The 26,621-nt window shown below is 44.6% G+C and overlaps 1 protein-coding gene and 1 long non-coding RNA gene across 7 annotated transcripts in view; one reads left to right on the forward strand and one right to left on the reverse strand.

The window, feature by feature from the left end:
* Window positions 1-26,621, forward strand: part of PLEKHA8 (pleckstrin homology domain containing A8) — a 93,809-nt gene that overhangs the window by 48,546 nt on the left and 18,642 nt on the right. The window contains exons 13-14 of one of the 6 annotated variants that reach the window (XM_003982903.6): window positions 3,076-3,137; window positions 8,522-14,398. The exons of 2 other annotated variants lie outside the window; for them this stretch is intronic. In XM_003982903.6, coding sequence (XP_003982952.1) covers window positions 3,076-3,137; window positions 8,522-8,719 — 260 coding nt within the window. In that variant the 3' untranslated portion in view covers window positions 8,720-14,398. Of the gene's footprint in view, window positions 1-3,075; window positions 3,138-8,521; window positions 14,399-26,621 lie in introns of those variants that run through there. 3 more of the 6 variants (XM_019825644.3, XR_002153778.3, XR_006594330.1) reach the window with 3 other exon arrangements.
* Window positions 16,187-25,487, reverse strand: LOC109497517. Its single transcript, XR_002153779.3, has 3 exons — window positions 25,016-25,487; window positions 22,804-22,859; window positions 16,187-16,864 (listed from the first exon to the last, which is right to left on the reverse strand). It is a non-coding gene; the product is annotated as an uncharacterized LOC109497517 (long non-coding RNA).

The following is a 26,621-nucleotide window of genomic DNA, read 5'->3' on the forward strand; positions in this document are numbered from 1 at the left end:
GGGAGGCATGATTATAGGTTTCTTTAGTTCCCTCCTTTGGGTGTTTGCCTTCTTTTCAACAATGAGCATGAGTTACTTGTGAAATTAGAAACAAGCAGTTAGGTGTTATATTTTTTTAGAAGCGCCACTGTGCCTCCAGTGGGAAATCCAGAATCCTTGGCACGGCATGTAAAGGCCCTCACCCTTCGGCCCCAGTGATCTTCAGCCTTAACGAACTGCTCCCCTGTGCACAGTATGCCACCGTCCCTCACAGTTCCTTGGTGCTCCCTGCGGCCCCAGCCGCCACCCTTCTCTCTGCCCTCGCCAGCTTTTGGGACTCCTTTGGAGAATTCCTTGTCTACGTGCCCACAGGCTGGGTTCGTTTCTCTCTCTTCTCTGTGTTCCTACAGAAAGAACTGAACACAGATCTTTACTATAGCAGTTGGCAGTTTACATAATAACACTCTGTCAAATGTCTGGCTCTCATAAGTCCGGTAACTTCCTGAGGGCCGTGGACTGACTGATTTTAAATCACCTAAGGATTTCCCCTGCCTTGCCCAGTGGGCATTGGTAGACCCTCATCCCATCGTGGACATCCACTGGCAGAGTTGAACATCGTTGAATTCCGTCTGTTTATTCATAATGGCATTTAATTCTTCACCTGGATTAAGATCACAAGAACTGAAGTGTTCCCAGTATCCTACCCCTGTGACTCACCTCAGGATGGAGCACCTGCGGACCTGTCCGCTGACTTGCCAGCCCGAATGGCTCCTTGGAAAGGATGGCTGGAAAGTTGGTTCTCTTCCTGATGTACCTCAGAGGCTGTGCCTGGTATTTTCTGCCCATCTGCACTGTACATTTAGTAGGCCAGCAACCCTTCCTTCACTAAAGCCTCATAGACCATCTGCAATGTCCCTGATACCATCTGTCCCCTTAGGGAATCAGATTTTAAGAGTGGCTGAGATTGAAGACTTGTATCTGTGAGCATGCCCTAAGTCTATTCAGACTGTTCCCCGAAAAAAACCAAAATTAAATTAATCTTCCGTTCTCCTGTAGACTGCTCACAAGAGTCTTCTTCATACTTGAATTTAGTAATTCTTTATCATTTCTGCTTTAGCTCTACCAGCCGGGGTGCTGGCATTTCCACCTGTTCCTAAAACTTCAGGTAACCAGAGAAATCTATCAGATTTCAAATGTACAGTCTTTTATGTCAAATATAAATTGTACTTTATGCAAACTTGAATTATATAAAATTGATAGTAATATATGCTACAAGTATTAAGAAAGGCTCATGCAAGTTTTAAAAATAAAAGTTGACACGAATTACATAATTTCAAAGCTAGAGGGCTTGAGTAAATTGTAAGATGCATTTAAGCTACAGCCACATGGCAGCACTGTTTTGGCCAGTAAAATGCAGATACCTGATACCCTTTGGTAGGATTCTGTGAACCACACTGCTGTTGACCACATGAAATGGTGGTTGTGGCCTTGGTGTCTGTTTTTGCATTATTTTAACATCTGCTCTTACTATAATTTGAAACATGTTTACATCCTATTGTAATGTCACCTAAACATTGATTAAATGGTGGTAGTACTTGTATCAGTCTGGAAACTAGCTCATGGAAATAAATAAGTGCGGGATAAAGCTTAGATATGATAGAACATGCTGAATAAGGTCAGACAACCCCCGTGACCCCCTGTGCTGTCATTTAGGAATGAGTAAGTACTGTGAGCACTGGAGACGCTGCTCAGAAATGAAACGGAGCGTTAATGTAAGTGCACTGTGGTGACGTAGACCTGTGCCTCCCGAGAATGCACTTACTCCTGTGGAAGGATCTGTTCTGAATTTTGCGTATATTATTCAAAGCCTTCAGGAACACATCCCTTGAACAACATGCAGTCATTTTGTTCTTCAGATTTTTTTGTAATTAAAATTATTAGGGGCGCCTGGGTGGTACAGTCGGTTGAGCGTCCGACTTCAGCCAGGTCACGATCTCGCGGTCCGTGAGTTCGAGCCCCGCGTCAGGCTCTGGGCTGATGGCTCGGAGCCTGGAGCCTGTTTCCGATTCTGTGTCTCCCTCTCTCTCTGCCCCTCCCCTGTTCATGCTCTGTCTCTCTCTGTCCCAAAAATAAATAAACGTTGAAAAAAAAATTTAAAATTATTATATGCAAGTTTTTAAACCCCATTTTCAAACACATTGGGACAAAATTCATAGGTTTCTATCTTTAAAGTCTTAAATGTGAATGACTTTTACTAATAGGTCTCACCAAGTACTTTATAACTAGCTTAGTAACTTCAAGCCATTCTTTCCACAGTAGCTTTAAAGGTTTCTAGGTTTGATACTGCATATCCAGGGTCATAGGGACATCTAAAACAAACATTTGACATCCCAGAATAGAATGTTAGAATTGAAAAGAAACTCAGAGGTTACAAAGAGGGAATAGAGAGGACAGCTAAGGGACTGGCTCAGGGTCACACAACATTCAGAGAACTGCATTTTTATATTCTTTTTTTTTTAAAACATTTATTATTTATATTTGAGAGACAGAGACAGAACATGAGCAGGGCAGGGAGGGGAGAGCAGAGAGAGAGGGAGACACAGAATCCCAAGCAGGCTCCAGGCCCTGAGCTGTCAGCACAGAGCCTGACACGGGGCTCAAACCCGCGAACCGTGAGATCACGACTTGACCCGAAGTCGGACACTTAACTGACAGAGCCACCCAGGTGCCCCTGCATTTTTATATTCTTATAGTGTATTTCTATTTGTATTTAGTGTAGCTTTTCCAGTATCCTCTCCGCACGTTTATTTCCTGATATGTATGGGACTTTTCCCACCATGAAAATAAAATGAAGTTCAGATACATTTGCCCAAGGGAAGAGTGGAACTATCTGTGTTTCTCAGGGAAAAAAAAAATTGTGTAAGGTTTTTTTCCTACTCAAGACTCTTGGGATACACAATCTTGTAATTAGACTTTTTTCATCAGCTTGTAATACTAACAGTATCATGCTACCGTGTACATTAGAAAGGACATGATACAAACAGCACATCAAATTCTGGTGAAATTGTGGTTCATGGCGTTTTTCTTCTTTTCAAGATAACGCATATGGTAAAACGTTACGGCAGCACCACGGCTGGGTAGTTCGAGGGGTTTTTGCGGTAAGTGATCCTGCCTTCTATGTTCTGATGGTCACAGCAGGGTGGTGTGTGTGTGTGTGTGTGTGTGTGTGTGTGTGTGTGTGTGTGTGCGCGCGCGCATAGCATTTCTATTTGCTTTGTTCTCAAGAATAGGAACATAATGTTGCCTATTTAAGTCTATGTAGATCTTTTTTTGTGTGTAAATGTTCGGGAAAAAAAAAGCGTCTGGAATAAAGAAGACTGTTAACATGCTTTCCCCTGTCCACCTCCAATGACATTGTGGGAATTTGCCACAGAAGTGGTTGCCTTTCTGATAAGGGAGTAAGGGGTATCCGTGCAGGGCTAGGCAGGAAGCTGCCAAATACTCACCAATGATGGGAAATGAGTGGGGCCTTCAAGCTCATAGCTCCCTCTGCTGCCCATTGTATTCCATCCTGTTAATTCTAAGATTTTAATGGATTTTTCTTGCATTTAGTTGGATTTCGTCTTTGACTAATTGTCTAATTGGGTGTGCCAGCAGCTAGGGCTTCTCAGACCATTATTTTCATTGTTGGAGACATTTGTCCTTGTGTGTTTGGGCTCCTGTTACTACTCCGCCACTCCTTCCTTGCCAGCATGTTGACCTAAGAACACACGCCTGGAAATCATAGTCCCCTGGACAAATCACTTAGCCTGCTTTTGTAAAATAGCAGGAGTAGATAGATGGCCCCTTTATGTCCTCAGTAATACTCTGTGATTCTGCCATCTGAGGAGAGGTCAGCCTTAGTCAGGGACAGCTGTGAAAAGGCAGAGTGCCGTGTGGTGGTTCGCGAGCAGACACGTTAGCTGCGAGTGTTCTGCAGAAGGTCGTGGGGCAAAAACAGCCTTGCACGTGTCTTAGTAATTAAAGGATAGGAGACATTATTTGCCTGAGGTGAGAACTCTTTAGGTCATGACTTATCAGGGGGCAGGTAAAGAAAGTGGGAAGAACACAGTGGAAGAAATAAAATGGACTGAACTGGTTTTGGAAGGCCTGGAGGTGGCTAGGCCCGTACCCCACCGCTCACCGCCGTAGGAGCTAGGCCGGCTGCAGCTACAGAGTGCTCACACTCACCTTCAGTATATGTTTTGTAATCACAGTAATAGCTGCCGTCTGGCCGTCGGATACCTTTGTGAACCACGGACAGTGCTAGGTACTTCCACGTTCATTATCTTAAGTAATCTCAGGATTTACTCTCACCGTTCTACAAGTTCAGAACTATCCGTTCGAGTCCCAGAGTCCCAAAGTGCAGCCGTGGCAGAGCCCAGGTCTAAACCCCCTCCGCAGTCTCCGAGGCCGCGTCACCACCGTCTGCAGGGAAGACCGCGTCCGACAGGCTGCCGCTGAGCAGTGGATGCAGCTACCTTCATTGATCCCGGAGTAAACACTGACTGCTTGTGGGGGACGGAAACCCGCGTTCCCCTGGTTAGATGACAAAGCACAGGAACGCTGAGTTGCCCTATTTACAAGAAACAGCTGTGTGTTGTAGTTGTTGTTACGGTATAGGAGTCAGAGTTTAATCCTGAAATATTAATGATCCAAGAGACGTTGCCAACAGAAATGCAAACGTAGCAGAAAATTTAACATAAGCAAGGCTCTTTAAAAACAATTTTTAATTTATAGCATTTTCCCCAGCATATAGGACTTTAGACTCATTAAAAAAAAAAAAAAAGTAGAAATCATGGCAGAATAGAAAGGGAAAAAATTTAAATTGTCCATCTTCTCACCACTCCATACAAAATAACCATTTTTAACATTTTCGTGTTTTACCTTCTTACCTTTCATTTGTATGTATATTTATATATTCTTTTAAGATTATTCTATTTAATTTTATATGTTTATCTAAATATATATCTACTTGTAGGGATTTATATTTTTATATGTACATGTTTGTTATATGTGTAAAATTATTTTGCATTCTCTGTATATGCATGTAAATTTTTTTATGTTTAGCTTGTGTGATTTTGTATTATCCTCCCCCCTCCCCCCCACTTAACAGAGTCAATCATGGCCATTTTTAAATGCCATAAGAGTTTTTGAAAATCATTATTTTTAATGACTGCATAATACTTCCCTAGTATGGAGATAATATGATTTATTTGCCCAATCCTCTGGGTTAGACACTTAAGCTGCTTCTGAGGCTGTTGTCAACAGCACTTGTTTATGTGCATTTTTGAGTAAAACTTTTATCTCCTAAAAAATAGGTTCCTGGAAGTGGAATTGTTGTGTCTAATACCAAGAACTATTAGAACTTAGAATTTTGAGCACTTACTGTGTACCAGATGTTGTCTTAAGTGCTTTACATACATAAAATTGTTAATCTCCTAATTCCTAAGTATGTTCTCTTACTTTCCCTGTTATAGACAAAGAAGCCTGAGACACAGAGGTGAAGTAATACACCTGAAATTATAGAGGAAGAACATTTTAAAGGTTCTTGATAGTATTGCCAATAATTTTTAAAGTTGCTGGTTTTTAAGAAAATAGATTATGTTGAGCGTTTGGCAACAGCCTCGTCAACAGAAGAGCTAACTCAGCCCTTGGAGCCTCTTACTTTTACTCTCCAAGTCACCCCTGCTTTAGAAAGTGTATTGTTTCTGAAGGTGCTAAGTAATTAGCAGAGGCAAATTCATTTAACTGTCTTAGTTCCTCAGTGAAACAGCTTCTACACTCCGGGAATTTGATTCATTTACCAGCCAAACAGTGAACTTTTATCTTCACGCTGTTGTAATTTATGGCACTGAAGCCCAGTCCAGGCTCTGCCTCCAGCGTGATTTTTAATCATTGTTCATTTGACCTTTTTGGTTTCCTCTTCAGTTGAGTTCTATCACTGGTTCCTAAGTCGACTTGACTGCATCATAGTCCTGTAGGAACCTTTGGAGAGATACATAGTCTGGGGCCCCACTCTGGAGAAACATTTCAAAAATTTTATTGTACCTAAATACACATGCATAGGGCTTAATTTTTTTTTTTTTTTATCAAAAGTCCAAAAGTTATAACAAAAAATAGCGGCCCTTGCCTTCTGTCCCCTCCTTCCCAGACTTACTCCAAAGAGGCAGCCACCTTCAACTACTGTGACTGTCTCTTCCAGTACCTCTGTAATCCTAAAAATGTTTACTGTTCTTTTTGGCCTTATCAGTTTTAGCCATTAATGTTGACTTTCTGTTATAGATTAGGATTTAGCTGTCTTTAGACCTTGCTATCACTACCTCACTTCCCCTCCCTCCACCTTGCCAATATAATTATATTACAAGTTAACATGATAAAGATGAGCCAAAATTGTATGGGTTTTTTTAATTTTGTTTTTATATTTTCCTTGCATCATCAAATCGCTCAAATCACCACCATTCTGAACCCACAGATATATCATACTATCTTACTATATGTCTTGAGTTTTTTTCCGTGAGACTTCCCTTCCAGAACTTTCTAAACTCTGTGCCAATCTTAATTCGTTGTTCAGGCCTGTTGAACTGCTGTGTGCCCTAGGACTCTTCCTTACAAGTTTTTCTGTACAGAATCCCCATCTCACACTAGCTTCCTAAGTTCTGTTACCTCCTATTTCTTGATCTAATCCCTTGTTTTAGTGTTGTCCCCTAGTGGCTTCTGAAAAATGGTACAAGGGAGCTAAACATCTGAATTCCTGCCTGCCTGAAAATGTCTTTATTCTGCCCTTCTTTTTTTTATATGTATATTTTTTTAACATTTTAATATTTTTGAGAGAGAGGGTGAGTGCGTGCATGAGTGGGGGAAGGGCAGAGAGAGAAGGAGACACAGAAGCAGAAGCAGGGTCCAGGCTCTGAGCTGTCAGCACGAGCCCGACATGACGTGGGGCTCAAACTCACGAACCATGAGATCGTGACCTGGGCCAAAGTCGGATGCTTAACCGACTGAACCACCCAGGCGCCCCTATTCTGCCCTTTTTTACTAGAGTGATGCTCTGGCTTGTATAGAATTCTAGGTTAATAGTAATTTTCTCTCAGAATTTTGAAGGCTTCCTCTGTTGTCCTCCAGCTTCCACTGTTACTACTGTAGAGTCTAATGAGTTCCTGTTCCATTTACATAGACTGTTCCTCATCCCTCAGGGTGCTTCCAGGATCTTTATCCTCACATTCTAAAATTGCATGACCTTCTCCCTTTGTCTTTTTCATTCATTATGCTGAGTGCTGGGTAGGTCTTTAAATGTGAAGGCTCCTGTCCTTCAGCTCCAGGAGATTTTCTCACATTACGTTGAGATAATTGCCTTCCCTTCATTCTCTGCTCTCTCCCTTGTACTTCTGCCATTATTTGAGTATCTGGTGTGTACCAGAAAGTGAGCTCAGCGTGTTGTACATATTACATTCATCTCTTCAGATAAGGAAAGTGGTACCAGCCCTCTCCTACAGAGGAAACGCAGGCTCTAGGAGGTTAAGCACCTTGCTCAAATTTCTCGAGCTAATAATGTGGGAAGATTTGGGATTTGAATCCGTGTCTCCTTCACCCAAGCCTGTGCTTTAACCACTGCATGATAACGCCAGTCAGCCTCCAATTGCAGAAAGGGAGTGGGGCTTATTCTCAAAGACTTGTCAAGAATAAGAAGGCTCAGGAAAGCAAGTGTAGCGTAATTAATTGAAGATTCCAAAGTCTCCAGAGATCTCAGCAGAACCAATCCAGTGGATCCAGCCAGCAGATTTTGGCAACCTTAGGGAACAACTGGCCTACGAAAGGAAGAGAGCCATCCAGAGCCTAGGAACTGTTCCATCAGGGAAGGGGTGTGGTGTGGCAGCGTGGTTGAAAAAACACAGTCGATCCTGAGTTCAGATCCTGGCCCTGGCCCTCGTTAGCAATATGATGTTCATCTGTAAACTAGGGCTATAAACAGTCCAGGGTTCTTACACAGATTAAGTGGGATAAGATACGTCACAGCATCAGTGTACAAGCAGACAACAGGGGTAGCTCCCTTCCCTCTGAGAAAATCGTCACGGGTGCAGAGGAAATATTTTCCATGTCGGGGGAAAGAGGGATAGGCAGAGAAACATACGGATGGGACACAAATAGGAGAGTGAGGTGCCCTGGAAGGCTGGCCACGTGGGAACAAAGCCTGGGGGAGCAGCATGCACGCAGGTGGATTCTGAGCATTCAGAAGGAACGGTCTGGATCATGTGAATGAGAAGGAAGCTTTTCTCAGAACTTCTCCCTCAGCACTCCCTGATTTGTTGGCATCGTTCATCCGCAAGATGGCCCAAGTACATACTTGTTTTCTTAGAGCCCGTGGCTCGGAAGGGTGTAGTATCACCCCCCTCATCTCCGTGTATGTGTGTGAGTGTGTGTGCACGTATGCGCTCATGCGTAAGCGTAAAGCGTGCAAGAGCGAGAGACGTGGTGCAGATTCTCACGGGCGGTTCTTTTGCAGTTAGCTCTGAGGGCGGCTCCGTCCTATGAAGATTTTGTGGCCGCGTTAACCATCAAGGAAGGCGACCACCAGAAAGCAGCATTCAGTGTTGGGATGCAGAGGGACCTCAGCCTTTACCTCCCTGCCATGGAAAAGCAGCTGGCGATACTGGACACTTTGTACGAGGTCCACGGACTGGAGTCTGACGAGGTGGTATGACGTCTGCAGGACCGCGCTGCCTCCTACCTTCAGGGAATAAAGTCTGCTAACGTGTTTTGTTGCCCTGCTTCATTCCCAGCAGCAGCTTCGACCCTCTCCAGCCCCGTACTTGGTGGGATGGAGAGAAGGAGGCAAAGCCTAGTGCTTTTATATATAATTTTTTTTTAATGCGTATGTGTTCTGTGTGTTTAAAAATCAAGGTGCTATATATTTCAGTTCAAAGGGCCTCCTGGAAACCAAATCATAGCTGTTATATTAGAATTGAACAGCAAGTTGTAAGAGCAGATTTGACAAATGAGTTTGTCAGTACTGTGTTTTGTTTTTACCTTTCACGCCCCAGCTGAGAATGAGCAAGTTCTGTAGCAAGGACTGTAACACATAGCCAGTGTTGCGATCAACTTAGACTAAAAGTTGGGGGGAAGGCTAAGCCCCTTTGTTGAAGCTGTTGAAATGTGGAGTTGGTATTCCTAGACGTTCAGAGAATCCTCTCTCCCACGGCTCTGTGGACAGGAAGCGCCTGTGTAGTTCAGGTGTTTGGGGCGTTGGTGTGGGCATGTCAGTGTCGAGGAGGAAGACACAAACACGGAGTGCCATCCCTGTCCGTGGGGGGGAGACTGTGGCTCCGAAGGGGTGAGTGGTGTGGACTGACCCCAAGCAGGGGGACAGTCTGGCAGAGATGTGAGAGGTGACCCGAGATGACCCCTATCTAGTGCCCACACTTCGCCGGCATGCTTTCCCCTGCACCATCTGAATCAGACAGTACAGTGAAACTGACATTCAGACTTTAGGGCTTATTACCCATTTCAGAAGTAAGGTGTAGAGGTTGAGGAGTTTACTCACAGGCATATAGCTTCTACTTAGAGGAAGCTGATGATTGCAAAGTGTGGTCTGGACCACCTCTGCATCAAAATCACATGGACTGCTTCTTCAAACAGCAAATTCCCAGGCCTTACCCTGACCTACTAAAGAATCAGAGTAGTGGGGGGTGGGACTCAGGAACCTACATTTGAGTAAACTTTCCAGTTGATTCCTGTGCACCCAGGGTTGAAGAACTACAAGATTAAATTCTGGTTTAAATTCTAGTTTGCAGAACTCTTCTGCATGAACTAAATGGTGTGTCCTTTCTTTTCCAAAGAGGAAGAGACTTTCATTGAAATAAAATAGTTAAAGGGAGAGTGAGACGTAGAGCAAGTCTACTCACCGTTTTCTTAACTGAACCAGCATCGGCGCCCAGCCATGAGGCTTGAGCATCGCATCAGGGACCACGGTTCTGAATGTGGTCTCTGATCAATCTTGGTATCATCACCAATAGTGCAAAGCAAGCTGTCTTTACAGCTTTAAGACTGTATCAGAGTTTAAAGGTAGGATTTAATCTTGCATAATACAACCCTGGGTAGGCGTTCTCCTGGAAAGCGTGTGACGCCAGGGGTCTCCAGTAGGCCAAACTGCCAAGAGTGGGCGTGGGAGGAAAGTCATGGAGGCTTCCCCCCCAGAGGCTGCTTCCTTCTAGCAGCTGGAAGAGAAGGTCCAGCGGAAGGTAGTGCCCCAGGGTAGAAGGTGAGGGCCTTTAAAGGGCACAGGTGCATGCTACCTGAGCAGCCCCAGGTGATTCTCTTCCAGGACAAAGAGAACCCTCTCCTTAGGCAGAGGTTCGTGTAGGGAGGGGTTTTGATTTTGTCTTGTATCTGTCTTTAAACGAATTGGCATTTATTTAGCTCGGATTAATGAAGCAGGTATGCAACTTATGTGAGGACTTCTGGAAAATGCTTAAAGAAAAACAAATGTTTAAAGGCTGGGGAAACGGTGCTAAAATGGTATCGCTTCTTCTGTATTTTAGCGCTTGTTACTGGCAGCTGCCAAGGCCTGTGTGTCGTTTCCCCTGCCCCCACAAGCAGCTAGTGTGGATCTCCTCTGGTCAGTGCGACTGTGACGGAGGAGCCGGAGGCTACTTCGGACTTCCTGCCCTCCCCGTAGCCTCCCGAGAGGGAAAAAGAAAGCAACAGCCAGTCTGTGCTCGAACCCTGAACGAAGTCACTTTAGGCATTGTGCTGTTGCAAGGGGGTGCCACCGGGAGACTGGAAGTATCCCTTCGGAGCAGCTGCTGCCGCCCCGTCACCCCCAGTGAGCTCATGTGGTCTCTTGGAGAGGGTGCGGGTACACGGCGCGTGCCTCGGACTCGCCACCCAAGCTCTGGATACACACAGAAGACAGCTGCTCGGCGTGGCCATTTCACATTTCTATAGGTACGGCCTTGGTCTCCATAACTTAGTTTTCCGGGGAAGAAGAATTTAGTATTATCTGGGATCACTGGGAACCCAGATCAGAATAGCTTGAGTCTTGAATAAGTTACATTTTGTACTCCCCCTTTTCCCACCCCCGTAGACAGGCGTAGTGTTTTTGACAGGTATTTTCCTCACTGGAGCATGTTAAATGTGCCCAAGATGTATAAAGCTCGCAGGGTCCTGAATAAAAGGAACTGGAAATTGAACCTCGTACTACGTGATAAATGCAACTTGACGTGCAGTTTGGCACAGTCAGAGCTTCCTCCTGGACACACAGCATTTGCTTCTAGTTGAAGTTCTAATCTGCAGGTACCGTCTGAGATGGGAACAAAGAAAAGATAGTTAAGACCTTTTCTGCATGATCCTCCAAGATTTCTGGGACTTTTAAGCTTTCTTTCACCCAGTGAGAGATGAGAAAACATTAGTATGCTTGTCGACAGAGGAGTCACCTGCCCTCATTGCTCAAAAAATTTTTAGGATTCCTTTTCTGGAGTAACCTTTAGAGAGATCCTGAAGAAGAAGGTAATTTGTCTTCTAGGGGTTAGCAGAAGCTGATAAGTAACATAACAAAGTGCTTGGTGCGCGTAATTTCGTCACGTGCGCACCTCTCCCCATCCTCTCACAGGAGAAGCCAGGCTTTACACTTCAGGGGGATTAATACACATTTGTCCAACTGAACAAACTCCTTTCGATGCTGGCAATTATCATTATTATTATTTTGTCCTTTGAAAGCAGATTTGCTTCATTATAGCTAATCCTGGTGAAAAATGTTAAGTTGGAGGGATACCTTTTGGGGACCAAACCAACTTACAACTATGAGGTGGAGATGATTTTCTTGTCAGCTCTTGATCCAGCTCTGCAGGGAGTTCTGGAAGCAGGGCTCTCCGGAGGTCGAGCATCTGAGTCCCCAGAGAATTGACTTTGAAAGGCAGTGTTCATTAGGATGTGTAAGTCGTGGCTTGAGGCACCTTGTCATCACTATTTGCATGTCATTTCTGAACAGAGAGTTTCCTCAAATGTCAGTTTGCACAGTAAGGGATATCTGGACTCCAGAACTCAGCCTTGCCGCTTTCTGTTACTGGGGATAGCCAGCAGTGCCCCCTCAGAGCACCGGAGCCACCCCCCACTCTAGCTGTTCTGCCCCATTCCTTAGCAGCTTCCTCTAACTCCTACCTACATGGAGCCCCTGCTACGGACCTAGCCCACAGTCAGGTGCCCAGTCGCTGGGGATTCTGTTCTCTTGGACTTCATTCAGGAGCTTCTTAAAGAACCCCCGGTCCCATTTGTAGCTGTGAAGCAGGTGACCGCCATGTGCGGAAAGTGACCTGTCATCAGATGAGTGCCGCCGGGAATGGTTGCGGGCATCTCATTTTGATTATTAATTGCATCTGTGTATATACCCAAAAAGTCCATGCTTTCAACTTTATATTTTTGGAACAGTGTTTTTAATGAACAATAGGTGGAAGGAGCCAGTAAATAAAGTCACTTTTCTTTATTAAATTTGAAGGAAATAAAAGAGCTAGAGTAAGAGGTCTCTTATTAATGGGACCTGATCTGATTAGGAAAATCACATAGATGAAGAAATATCGTTTAAGACAGTAGAGAGTCAGGGGGTCGTGAGCAATATGAGATGATGTGAGGCAATTTTCTGAAAGCTTTTTATGTTTCTTTTCTATTTAAACTAGTACATCCCACAAGAAGTTGGTTACTTAATGGTGCGTTTCTGAATCGTTGATTAAAATCAGTTACTTCAGGTTTTAATCCTAGGTTTTACAACTCTTCAGCTTCCCTATTCTGATGTTTTATGGGTGGCTTTTTTAGGGTAAACCGTCAACCTTTTTTACATTTTAGGTTTAGAATTTGTAAGTAAAATATGTTTTAAGCCATCGTTCTGTCAGCTGAGCTAATGTGCTTGGTCTTAGAGGGCCTGACTTCAGATGCCCTTTGTGATCTGGTACAGTCTGTGCACCAACCTCGGTGTGTACAGTAAGTCTTGTGTCCCTGTGAAGTGTATATGGAGGGCTTTCTTTAGAAATACGTTCTGCTTCTGGATGTCCCTTTGTAACCTGCAGTTGCTTACTCAGGGCTTTCATAATAATGACATACAAACTACTCAGTAGCTGTCTAATCGTATTTTAAGACCGCTTACCAGTTACAAGGTTGTTAGGGATCCATTCAGCACTTCATGAACAAACTGTTCGCCGGACCTTCTCTGTAAACGTTCCCGGTTCCCACCCTGTTGCAGCCAGTAGTCCTGTGTATGGAGGCCACTTGCATGACTTCTCTCGTCGCACTGCTGCTCTAAGGCACTCCAGGGCATGATTAAGTGATCATTGGCGGTACGCATGCATTGATCCTTGTCCTCCGCTGTTCTTCTATAGCCTTTCATTCAACGGAAAAAACATACCACGGCTCTGTAATGCAAAAGTTTGCAAGATTTTTTGGTTGCCCTTTTTAATCACTTCTCTTTCAGAGCGAACAGATGTTTTCAGCTAAGCTATGTGAGAACATAAGGAAGAGATCCTGCTTGTTTTAAGCACCGTTCTTTCTATTACATATATTTTAAAGTGTGGTCATGTGGTCAGTATTTCTTCCCTGTACTTTATAAACAGCAACCACCCTGGGACGGTTGGCACCCCTTGCAGAACTAATGAGATCACAGACTCCTGTGTACATGTCTCTTCAGAGGTGCGTGTGGAGTCAGTGATGACAAGACGGGTGACCCAGAAGTATTCTGTTGCTTCCCAGAAGGCTGATGAGCCAGTGTCATGGCATGCTTGATGTCTGAGGCCCCAGTGTCATGACAGTTTCACTAGAATGTCAGTAAACAGCCCAACTACCTCATGTGAAATTGGCTGTGGACAATCTGTGTCAGATGAGACATGTATTTAAGGTTGATTTAATCTGGTTAGTAGATTGGACAAAATGATGTCTCTCTAAGGAAAAAAACATGAGACCAGATGCCAAAGGCTACAATGTACATAGATTTCCTTGGATTGATTTTTTAAGTCGGTGTTGAATTCCAGCCCCAGTATTCTTATCTTGAGTGTTTATGGTCTCATAGATCCACGCACTTTGAATACCTGTCACATGCAGTCTTGTGTTAACTGTTCTTGTCCTAAAGCATTTTGAATGAGCAGCATAATGACAGTAGAAAGCGAGTGTCAAGTAGTTTGTTGATTTGTTCATTTTAATGGGCCTTTACTTAGAATATAATGTGTTGGAGCCTTTGGGGACCAACCAGTGAATGAGAATTTCATGTTTGGTGTTCATGTAAAAACTGTCCAACTTCTTACTCTATATCTTGTGGGGAGGGTTTTACTTTTTTTGCAAAAATGTTTGAAAACATCTGTCAGATTTTATATTCGTTAGTTATAATAAACTTATTTTTAAAGTATTTTATCAAGTGCTTCTCTTATTTTTAAAGTATTTTTTATCAAGTACATCTTCTAAAGATTTTTCTGTGCACTTCTGAATTGAATATGCCAATAATAAGTCTCATTTGTGGAACACATACTGTTTGCCAGGCATCGTTTTAAGCCCTTTACCAACAGTAACACATTTAATCCTCCTACTCACTCTGTAAGGCCAGTACTGTTGTTATCCTCAGATTACAGATGAGAAACGGGCACAGACTGAGGGAGCCCCTTGCCTGAGGTCCCACAGCTGTTAGGGAATAGAGCCAGGCTACAAACTCAAGCAGCCTAGCTCCGAAATCTTTATAAAACTGGTTAAAACCTAAACAGAAATTAATTTTGAAGCATCAAAAGACCTCTGTAATGGCATTGCACTGGGTGTGCCTAGCATTCTAGAACCATTAGCTCTTTTCACAGTGGCTCTGTCTGTTCTTTGGCCCGGTTTTAATTCTGTTTTCAGAAAAACCACAAATGCAGAACAGATAGATGAGTTTGCTATGCCTAATATGTGAGTGGCTGTGTGATTAAAAAGTTCACGTTCAATAGGCCATACTTTTTTCGAAATCACTTGATGCCAAAGTAGGGTTGCACCTGTTGGGTTTTCTCTCTTGTATGCTTGTTGGTGGATATTAAATACCTGCAGGTAGATGGGTCTGCATGGCTGGTGTGTGAAACCACACTGTCCACAGAGAAGCTTCCTGTCAATGGCCCGCATGAGGCCTCCTCTCCAGCCACCTCTTTATTTTTACTTTTTTAATGTTTATTTATTTTTGAAGAGAAGAGAGACAGAGCATGAGCAAGGGAGGGGCAGAGAGAAAGGGAGACACAGAATCCGAAGCAGGCTCCAGGCTCCGAGCTGTCCGCCCAGAGCCCGATGTGGAGCTCGAACTCACAAACCACGAGATCATGACCTGAGCTGAAGTCGGACGCTCAACCGACTGAGCCGCCCAGGCGCCCCAACCAGCCACCTCTTTAAATACATGATCTGAGCCAATTAGAAGTCAGGGAAGCAGGATTGAAGGAAGAGAAGCAAGTGAAGTTGTGGTAGGTCCTTGAGCGCAAGGTTCACGTGGACTCTGCTGGAGTGGCCGTGTTGGGCCACGTGCGAGAGAGAGAAGAGACAGCTGGTAGAGACAGAAAACAGATGGTGTGGGCCCACTGAGGAACCGTGTAGCTGCCAGGGCACCTACAAACTTTCTCGGCAGGCTGACTTTCTCTTTCCTACTTCCAGTGCTCAGGAGACCTGCTTTCCTGCCCTGGGAGTCCTGCCCTGGGAGTCCTCCCCTGGAGAAAGGTGGACCTTTACAATACAGCCCCAACTCTCCTTACACCTCCTCTGGTGGGCGTCTGTCCCTTGAAACAATCACTATGATGAGCATATGTGTCTCTGTTCCCCAATGAATATGGACACATCTTTTTTTTTTTTTTTTTTTACTTTTGTTAATGTTTATTTTTGAGAGAGAGCACGAGCAGAGGAGGAGTAGAGGGAGGGAGAGACACAGAATCCGAAGCAGGCTCCAGGCTCTGAACTGTCAGCACAGAGCCTAACATGGGGCTCGAACTCACAAACCGTGAGATCATGACCTGAGCCAAAGCCGGATGCTTAACCGACTGAGCCACCCAGGCATCCCCCCCAGGCAAATCTTTTTTTTTTTTTTTAATTTTTTTTTAAATATTTATTTTTGAGGGAGACAGAGCACAAACAGGGGAGGAGCAGAGAGATAGGGAGACAGAATCGGAAGCAGGCTCCAAGCTCTGAGCTGTCAGCACAGAGCCCGACGCAGGGCTCAAACTCACAAACTGCGAGATCATGACCTGAGCCGAAGTCGGATGCTTAACCGACTGAGCCACCCAGGCACCCCCAGGCAAATCTTTAAAGAAAAAACAAAGTGGCCTACATTGAAGAACCACCACCCTTGTCCCCCTTGCTGTATAAAAACAGAAGTACCTGTCCATACCTGAAGTCAGTTTGTATGAGCTCTGCTTGTTCTAAGTTATGGGCACTTTCTCCACAGAACCCTAGGAGCTTTTTTGCAATGGTTTTGTTCTCACAAACCTTAAACTTCAATACTGCCAGGGATGGCTGTGTGAGGACCAGCTATCTCCTGCCTTCTCCATACCTACCAGGAGCAGTGCTATCAGAAGGTGTGTGAAGAGTCGGCTTTTGTCCCTTAGCACCGCCCTCTGTAGTACTTGGGAGCCATGGAAAGATAAGCTTCCTGGAGGATGAACCAAGGTGTGTTCAGAAAGAGAACATGTTTCAATATCTGTCCTGAGTTCCAGTGGGTAGGGGATAGAGTAGCCTCCTGATCATGAGGGACCAGCTGACGAGAGGCTGTGTCTGCTGCGTGTTATTCTTCCAGAATCTGTGAATCCGAGTACATTTTCTGTCTCTTCTATTTTTCTGCAGTAAACACAGGTTCACTTGGAAAATCTGTGCTTAGTGGCTGTGATGGAGAAACCAAATGAACAATTAGGTAGGAATGGAACCGTCCTAGAGTCGGTGTTTGTATTTGTTCTTACGTTCACATGTGTCAATTAGATGTCTGAGACCCTTTATACAAGCACACATCACACCCTTCATACGTTCATACACACACACACACACACACACACACACATACACACACCCTGACACTGTCCTCATCACCATCATTCTTTCCAGAGGCACAAAATGGAGATACTGCCTTTGTAGCAGGGATGGTTCAGGCTGAAAGAATCGATGAGTGTTAATGGTCTGACATCAGCATTGGACTGGAGACACAAATCACACTTAGGTGGTTTGCTGTGTAATCACATCTCCTTTTTTTAGAGAACAGAATTGTCACATCTTTGCTAACACTGAGTGTGCGGCCAATTTTAGGGCTTGCTGCTTTGGCTTGACGGTCCAAGTTGTTGAAAAGTTTTTAGATGTTTTAAAAGTCAGATCTTGATTCAGAGTTCTGCATGAGATCACCTTCGACATTCCCCCTGACCTTTACCTTTCCACTGACCGTTACGTGTCACTAACCAAACCTTCCCCCAGGTTTTGTGAGTCACTAGGGCAGATGGGGCTCAGACTTTCTGCCTGGCTCCTCCTGATTTAGACCTGGCTCTCTACCGCCCTTCTCTGCAAACTTGTTAAATTCATTCATGTCCAGATAGCAGCCTCAGATGCTTCTGCGATAGCAGACTCCCATGTGGGCAGCCCTTAAGTTACCTTCAAGTACAAGCCGCTCACCTGGATTGTGGTCTTGAGCTCCAACCAGACCCACTTGCCTTCTGATCTTCTTAGATGTCCTACCTTCATCTGAAACCCTCGGTCCACACGCGGTCACCTCTTAAGCTTTGCCATTTACGTAGGTGGCGTCACTATTATTCCAGTCACCCAGGCAGGAAATTCCGACACCCTGAGCTCCTGCCTCACTTCCACTCTCTCTACCCAGTTGGCTATGAAGGCCTGCCTCAGCCTCCTCACTCCGGTGGCTGCAGCCTTGACCTCTGAATTCGGTGCTCTTGCAACCTGTCTGCCACTGCCTTCCAAATCTGAAAACACTTTATGACTCCGTGCCGTGGTTCAGATTCTTTCGCAAACTTGGAATGCCCTTTTCCCTTCCCCTTCCTCAAAGCCCAGATTGAACCTCACCTCAAAAACTGCCCCACACAATAACCCCAGCCATTAAGTTCACCTCTAAACACCTGCGCTTCTAAACAATACCGCATAAATTAGAACTTGGATAGGAAGCATGACTCCCAAGAGAACTAGACATTCTTGGATGAGTCTTTTGTTTATTGGTTGTAGCACCTTCCTCACTAAATCGTGAACTTCACCTTATTCAAGTCAGGGCATCTAGCACCCGACACTGCCTTCCTTGCCCATGGAAGGATCCTAAAGCTGTCTTAGAAGTTGGGCATTACCTCACACGGTGCTCCCCTGGTTCTTTAGGTGTGTTGGTTCCATTATCCAACTAGATAAGAACATTCTGAAGCCAAACCCTGTGCATCTCTCCTTTCCTGCTTCCTCTGCTACTCAAATTCTCTGAGTGTCTGACCACTCAGTATAAATAATTTGTGTTTTTTATATTGTGCTGTGGGTTCGGTCTTCGGCTTTGTCCGGCAAAGCTGAGGTCAGCAGGAAGGATTACTCAAGACTCCATGCAAGTCAAGAGAGGTGAGAGAGAGGCTAAGGGAAGTCTCCCTGAGCTGCTTTCAACCTCCCACATTTATTGAGCATACATCCAGGGAAACATTGTGCGATACGTCAGTGGGCTGCATGTAGAAAGCATGCAGAAAAACAAGGCGGTTCCCAAGACTGTAAAAGAGCAGATGCAGAAAGCAGGGTGGAGAAGAAGATAAAATATTCCATAGATAACATGGCCTAAGGAATTCATGAGCACAGGCAGGACCCAGCCTCTATATACACGTTAATTAGACACTGGCCTGCTGTTTTCAGCAAGGCCAGAAAGCAGTGTTCTTTGCAGTGTGTTCCCTATGTTCTCCTCACCCAGGACATAGCTCTTTGATTTCCCACATATTACCTTAATTAATGCAGGTATAAAATGTTTTTTTAAATGGTGCTTATGTGTATCAAATTAGGAACAATTAGAAGACAAAAGTCCAGTTCATAGTTTTCAGCTGTATACGTTTAAGTAAATCACTAGAAGGACTTAAAAAAAAACAAGCAAATAAAAACACTGATGTTTAAGCCCCTCCTGATCACTTAAATCAGTCTCTGGAAAGCAGCCTGACACTTGTATTGGTAAAATCTCCCCCGTGATTATAATAGGCAGCCCGACTGAGAACCCAGAGTTGCTGGTTTTGACATTTCAAATTGTGCTTTTGGGGGGTGCCCTGCTGACTCAGTCAGTAGAGCATATGGTTCGTAATCTCAGGGTCATGAGTTCAAGCCCCACATTGGGCATGGAGCCTAGTTAAAATTTAAAAATTAAAAAAAAAAAAACAAAAAAACTTTTTTTTTAAATAAAATTGTGCTTTGGGGTTTTTTGTCTTTTGGTGTGTGTGTGTTTAGGATAAGTAAGACCAGATCACAAAACCTTCATCCCCTAAATCCTAACAAAATGAACTACCAAAATAAGTAAAAATTTTAAAGGTGAAAAACAGTTAAAAAAATATATATATATATATACACACATATATACACATAATATACACATATATACACATAATATACACACACATATATATATACACATATATATATGTGTATATATATATAAAAAATATATATATATAAAAATAAATAAAATAATAAAAAAATAATAAAATAAAATAATAAAATAAAATAATAAAAAAAATAAATAAAATAAAAAATATATATATACACATAATATACACATATATACACATAATATACACATATATATATACACATATATATGTGTATATATATATATATATATATATATATATATACACACACATATTAGAAGACAATTAGAACACAATTAGAAGACAAAGTCCAGTTCATAGTTTTCAGCTCTATACGTTTAAGTAAATCACTAGAAGGACTTAAAAAAACAAGCAAATAAAAACACTGATGTGTATATATATATATATGTGTGTATATATATATATATATATACACATATATATGTATATATATATATATGATGTGTATATATATATCATATATATATATCATATATGATATATATATATGATATATATATATATGATATATATATATGATATATATATATGATATATATATATGATGTGTATATATATATATATATATATATACACATATATATATATATTCACCATCAACAAAGCAAGGGAAGGAGCCCAACCTTACCATTAAGCCCCAAACTCCAAAAGATGATCACCAAAGAAAAAGACCAGATTTTCTGGCAAGAATGAAAAGAGTTCCTAATCCTGCCACCCTATTGAGGGCATTTGCAAACTCCAGAATGCTCATTAAAACCTCAGGTTTTGGAAGGAAACTGATTGGAGAGTTGGGGCAAGATGAGTAGACATCTCTTCCTCTGAGTAGGGCTGGCATGTGTGTGTGTGTTGGGGAAGGACGGGGGAGTTCTTGGAGAGAGATGGGTGAAACACGAGAACAAGAAACAGGAAAAACCAGCCTGTCCCAGAATTAAGAGACAAAACCACATCCCAAAGGTCTCCTCCTGTAGCAGATTCGTCTCCTCTCCATTCGGAAGTTACCCTGGTGCAGGAGTTGATGCAAGCAAGTATCAGAAGAACAGAGCAGAGTCTAATCCTTCCAACCAAAAATGTGTACGCACAGCTCCTCCCTCCTCCCACATGCAGACGCAGACAAGCAGGTTGGTTTGGCCGATACACACTTCTATGGCTGTGCTGGTCATTAAAATATCAAAATACTTCTATACCAGGAAGTAAATGATCGCTGACGGAAGCAGCTCACACTGCTCTGGCCACCCTAGCCCCTCTCACAAGAAACCCCCCAACTCCAGACCACCGACCGGCAACGAGAGAAGTAACGTATGGCCCAACATGGCGTCTTCGGGCTCCTACCCCAGAGCTGTGGCCACCCTCTCTTCTGTTTGTTCAGTGTCTGTGTTGTGCTGGTTATTAAGTACTTAGAAATCATCATAGAACGGAAGCCCAGGAGAAGAGAAGTCGTCAAATAAGACAGCATACGTGCCAACAGTATATCAAAGCAAATAAATGGTCTGTACGGAGCCACCTTCCACATGAGCAAATCTAAATAAAATGACCCAGCGACCACGTAAACACACAGCCACCAGAATGGGTGGGGGAACAGATGAAGTCAGTTGGGAAGAGAAGCTCACCTAAAGAAGCAAAAGTTCCCACAGGTATACTGTGTTCTCACAAGAACTCAAAAGAGCATGAATCCAATAAGACGAAAGCTCATATATGAGCTGATTAAACAACAGGATGAAGGGCAGACTACACTGCAGCACCCGAGTGGCTCAGTGGGTTGAGCGTCTGACTTCTGCTCAGGTCACGATCTTGCGGTTCATGAGTTTGAGTCCCGCGTCGGGCTGTGTGCTGACAGCTCAGAGCCTGGAGCCTGCCTTGGATTCTGTGTCTCCCTTGTTCTGCCCATCCCCCGCGCACGCTCTGTCTCTCTGTCAGAAATTTTTAATGTTTTATTTAGTTTTGAGAGAGACAGAGCGTGCGCGGGGGAGGGGCAGAGAGCAGAGGGAGACGCGGAATCCAAAGCAGGCTCCAGGCTCTGAGCTGTCGGCACAGAGACTGACACGGGGCTCGAACTCGCAAACCACGAGATCACGACCTGAGCTGAAGGCAGACAAACCGACTGAGCCACCAGGCACGTCCCCCCCAAAAACGCAGGCTGAAGAGCGAAGAAAACGGCTTAGCCAAAATAACACTCTTCTAGAATAAATAAGTGAATTAGAAATAGCAAGAAACATGGTTGAAAACTAGATACCATGGAAGAAAAGGCTTGAGGTTGAGACGACTGCAAAAGCCAGAGTAATTCTTGAGACGACAATTATAGGAAGATAGAGATACCCTAGCATATGCGTATTTGGTGACCAAAACAAGGAACTAAAAAAAAGTATTGAAAGATATAATACAGGAAAGTTCTCCTGAAATGAAGTAATGAATCTTCAGATTGAAAAAGGGTCCTAGGGGCGCCTGGGTGGCGCAGTCGGTTAAGCGTCCAACTTCAGCCAGGTCACGATCTCGCGGTCCGTGAGTTCGAGCCCCGCGTCAGGCTCTGGGCTGATGGCTCGGAGCCTGGAGCCTGTTTCTGATGCTGTGTCTCCCTCTCTCTCTGCCCCTCCCCCGTTCATGCTCTGTCTCTCTCTGTCCCAAAAATAAATAAAAAACATTGAAAAAAAAATTAAAAAAAAAAAGAAAAAAGAAAAAGGGTCCTATATTCTAGGCAATCTGAGAGAAAGCACTTGACACGAAAATATAACCCAATGGAGTCCATAAACTTCAAGCCTGAAAAAAATTGAGGCGGAAAAAGCAAGCCAGCCAAGGGTCTTAAACTTCTCTACCACAAGATTCAATGCCAGGAGGTAATGGAGAAATATCTACAAAGTTCGACATGGGAAAAAGAGTGACTAAGTAGGTGATTGCCAGCCACGTTGTCAAATATAATGTCAGGAGTGCAAAACTCAGAGAAAACAACACCCACAAGCCCTTCTTGAGGAAACCACTTGATAGAAAAGGCGAATCAAATAGCTCAATAATGGAGGAGCTTGTAACAAAACGGCAGGTGATGTGCATTGAATTTACATGAAGAACGAAGGCCAAACTGGGAATTGCATTGTAGATTCAGACTGCACGAGATATAAGCCTTAATAATATAACTAGTAAATTGGGGGTGGGAAAGGGAAATATAAGCATGTCAGTCTCTTCATAACAGAGAGTCGATGTCGTCTAAAGAAACAAACACGCGACCTACCTCTTGAGTCTGTCGGTAACTTTTTAAAAAATAAGCTTGAATAGATTTTTAAATACCTGTTGGGGGAAAAAAATATTAAGTTTAGTAGTTGTTTCAATTTACTTTGGTTTCTGTCTTAAATGCAGGCAAAGGAGCCGAGTGTTATTTTTTAAAATAAATGTGATTAGGAATAAATATGATGAATGAAAATGAACGTAAATCTATGACTATAAACGCCTCTATCCTTTCGTTGCTATCTGTGTAAGACGGAAAAAGTCAGAAATGATACCCAACGAAAAGTTAATGGTGGTTATTGTTAGGTGGGTATTGATTTTGTTTTAGTCTCTTCTTTTTTGTGCCTTATTATATTGCTTGATTTTTATTTGAGAACCATGCTATATTTTTATTTTAAAATAGAAGGGGAGCTGGGGCGCCTGGGTGGCTCAGTCGGTTAAGCGGCCGACTTCGGCTCAGGTCATGATCTCGCGGTTCGTGAGTTCAAGCCTCGCGTCGGGCTCTGTGCTGACAGCTCAGAGCCTGGAGCCTGTTTCAGATTCTGTGTCTCCCTCTCTCTCTGACCCTCCCCCGTTCATGCTTTGTCTCTCTCTGTCTCAAAAATAAATAAACGTTAAAAAAAAAAATTAAAAAAAATAAAATAAAATAGAAGGGGAGGGGAGGGGGTATTTTTAAAACAAGATTAAAAAGCATTGTGTAGTGTAGGTGGGTGCCTGTTTTATGCTGATCCTTGTAATGACATTGCTTTGTAACTCCTAGCAAGATACTCTAAGCTTTTAACTTAATCCCACCACACTTCCTTTTTTGGCACTGGCTATTTTTCACTCAGGAGCCACTATCTCTTCAGGCACACAAAGATACTACTCATCTAAAACTCCCATTTTATGCAGCTGAGAAGCGCTGCGTTCTTTTGGTCTAACCGGAAAAATTGAACGCCAGTATGATACCTAGCGACCTGCCCAGGCCATCTGAAACAAATGAAGAAATGGAAAGAGAGACTGTTTGGAGTGACTGACAGTAAATCTTACAAGAAGGAAGCCAGAAAGACTCAGCACCGTAGGAATGTTGCACATGCATTGGCTGCAGTCCATCGGAGGAGCTGAGAGGTTTCTATCTTCGTGCCTCTGTGAGTCTGGAAAGAAAATGTCAACCCTGTCCCCACCCAAGTGAAATCGCTGGGCAGCAGAGCTGAGCCACGCCAAGAGAGGTGCCATGCTGGCATCCTGGCCTCGGACCTCCCGCCTCCGGCGCTGGGAGAAATACACATCCCTTGTGGAAGCCAGCCAGCCTGTGGCATTTGGTTCTAGCAGCCCGAGCTGATGAAGACAACCCCTCTCCTCTCGGGTTACAAACCGAGATGGCACGAGAATGACTCATCCGCCGCCTGCCCTCCCTTGGCTGCCGGGAGGTCCGCTTTGGGAGGAGATGAGGGCAACAGAGAGAGCTGAGAGATGGCAGCACCCAGGGGTGGAGAGCCAGAGCACGAGAGAATACGGAGGGCCGGATCAGACCATGCCTGGGGCCAGCGCCACGCCTGTCCTTCCCAGCGGCACAAATCGGTACCTCCCCCTTTACTGAGATCTAATTGGAATGAAGTCTCTGTCGCTTGTAACTGAAAGAAGCTTGAGGACGTTTTAAGTAAGTCCGGAGACATGTCCCCTTGGCCAGATTGCCCTATTTCTCTCTCGATGCTTCCTGCCTCCACAGAATATATGGGCGTATTCTTTTGTGGTTAATAGAAGGAAACTGAGCAGCAGGCGAAAACTGGAGCCGCCTGGGGGTCCCATGAAGTCAGGACTATTTGGTACCGCGACAGCATCAGGACACTGGGGCCGACGCTCCGGGTTCCGCTGGCCTCGACCTCCTTCCTAAATAACAGCAATAATGGTGACTATGTATGGACTACCCAGAACCGTGTGAACAACTTCAAATAGCTCACCTCGTCCACCCCTCAGCACAACCATGCAGTATATGTTATTGGCACCATTAACACGGGGGCGGGGAGGGGACTGAGACTTGGCAGTGTGGCTCTGTCGGCCCAGGGAGCACGTGCGCGCCAGGCGGGACCGAGACGTGAGCCCACGCAGGCTGACACCCGGGCCCACGTCTTCCCGCCGCACTTGGGACGGGAGCGCAGAGACTCCGGGACCCGCCAGACCTGGGCTCGCATCCCAGCCCGCCGCACCCCAGCCGTGGGGCTCTTAAGCGTGCTCCTTACCTTCTCTGGGCTTCCCTTTCTCCGCCGGAAACCAAGAGGAGGCAGTTGCACACCCCCCGTTCATAAGATCCTTGCAAAGAGAGAAGGAGGCCGCGTGTGAAAATCGCTGGGCACGCTGCCTCGCTCACCCGGACAGGCACGCGCGCGGTGGCACCTTCAGGGCCCGCAAGGCTCCTGAACACGGAGTGGGTGCTCACCCTTTGTGCGGGCCCTTCTGGACCCTCCCCATCCTCCTGGCTGTGAGCTGGAAGCTCCGGACCGGCCTTGGCATGGACAGATCTGGATTCTGGTCCTGCCTTTGCGGTTTGCAGTCCGGCTCACCTTGAGCGAGTCCTTTAACCCCTAGCGTCTTCGTTTCCTCATCTGTCAGACTGAGGTGGTGGTGTCAAAGACATGTCTCCACAACGGGGCAAGAAACAAAAACGCTGCAAACGAATGAATAGCTGTGGGATGCAAGCGTTGCGATGGGTGCCTTGCGAACGCAGGAGTGAGTCCGATACACTTCCTGCTCTCCAGGAATTTGCAGTCGAGGAATGGAGATAAGGCGCCTTCTTGAAATAACTGTGCTATAAAACAGAAATGTAACACAAGCTCCACAAGAAGTGTAAACAGGGGCACCTGGCTGGCTCTGTCGGTAGAGAGTGCAACTCTTGATCGAGGGATTGTGAAATCAAGCCCCAAGTTGGGCGTAGAGCCTACTTTAAAAAAAAAAAAAAAACACACACACACATAAAAAAAATGCTTTAGGAGCCCAGAGCAGGGAGCACATCGTTTTAGAGGATGATAGCATAGGACGCAGGCTTCCTAGGGGCCCACAGAGAAGCTGGGGCGTAAAGAATGGTGTGGCAGTTGGCATTCTCTTGGTGGCAAGTGACCGGGGACCTGACGGACACTATCCACCGCCTCACCTCCCTGACGTTTGTAGAACGTCCGTTTGCAGAATACACATGGAACATTCACCACGTGAAGCCGTAGGCTGGACCGTCAACAATTTAAAGCCACTGATGTGAAGAGAGATCCTGGGAAGACAGGAGTGGCGGCAGTGTCGTATTCAGTCTCTGAATTCCCACACAAGAACAGAGCAACTAGACGGCAAAACCAAAAGTTCACGAACAGCTTTTACCACAAAACTAGGTGTATTCATCCCCTAGGGCAATAGCGAGTTACCACAAACATGGCGGCTGAACACAGCACTTACTGTCTCCATTCTTGGGTTAGCAGGGCCACGCTCGCTCTCAAAGGCTCTAGGGGAGAATCGTTCTTTACCTCTTGCTGGTGGTTAGCAATCCCTGGTGTGCCTTGGTAGGCACCAGTGTTAACGCCAGCGACTGCCCGTATCTTCACACGGCTGTCTTTTCCCTACGTCTCCAAATCTCTCTCCTTACAAGAATACCAATCATGGGACTTAGGGCCCATCCTAATCCCGTATGACCTCATCTTAACTTGCTTATATATCTGCAAAGACTCTATTTCCAAATAAGATGACATTCACAGATACGTGGAATTAGGATTTTAGAATTGAACTGGATCTCTTGGAGGGACACAATTCAACCTGTAACACTAGGTGGCATTATACCTAACATGATGGTAATGAATGCTTTCCTGC

This window comes from Felis catus, chromosome A2 (assembly GCF_018350175.1).
Source record: "Felis catus isolate Fca126 chromosome A2, F.catus_Fca126_mat1.0, whole genome shotgun sequence".
Taxonomy (NCBI): domain Eukaryota; kingdom Metazoa; phylum Chordata; class Mammalia; order Carnivora; family Felidae; genus Felis; species Felis catus.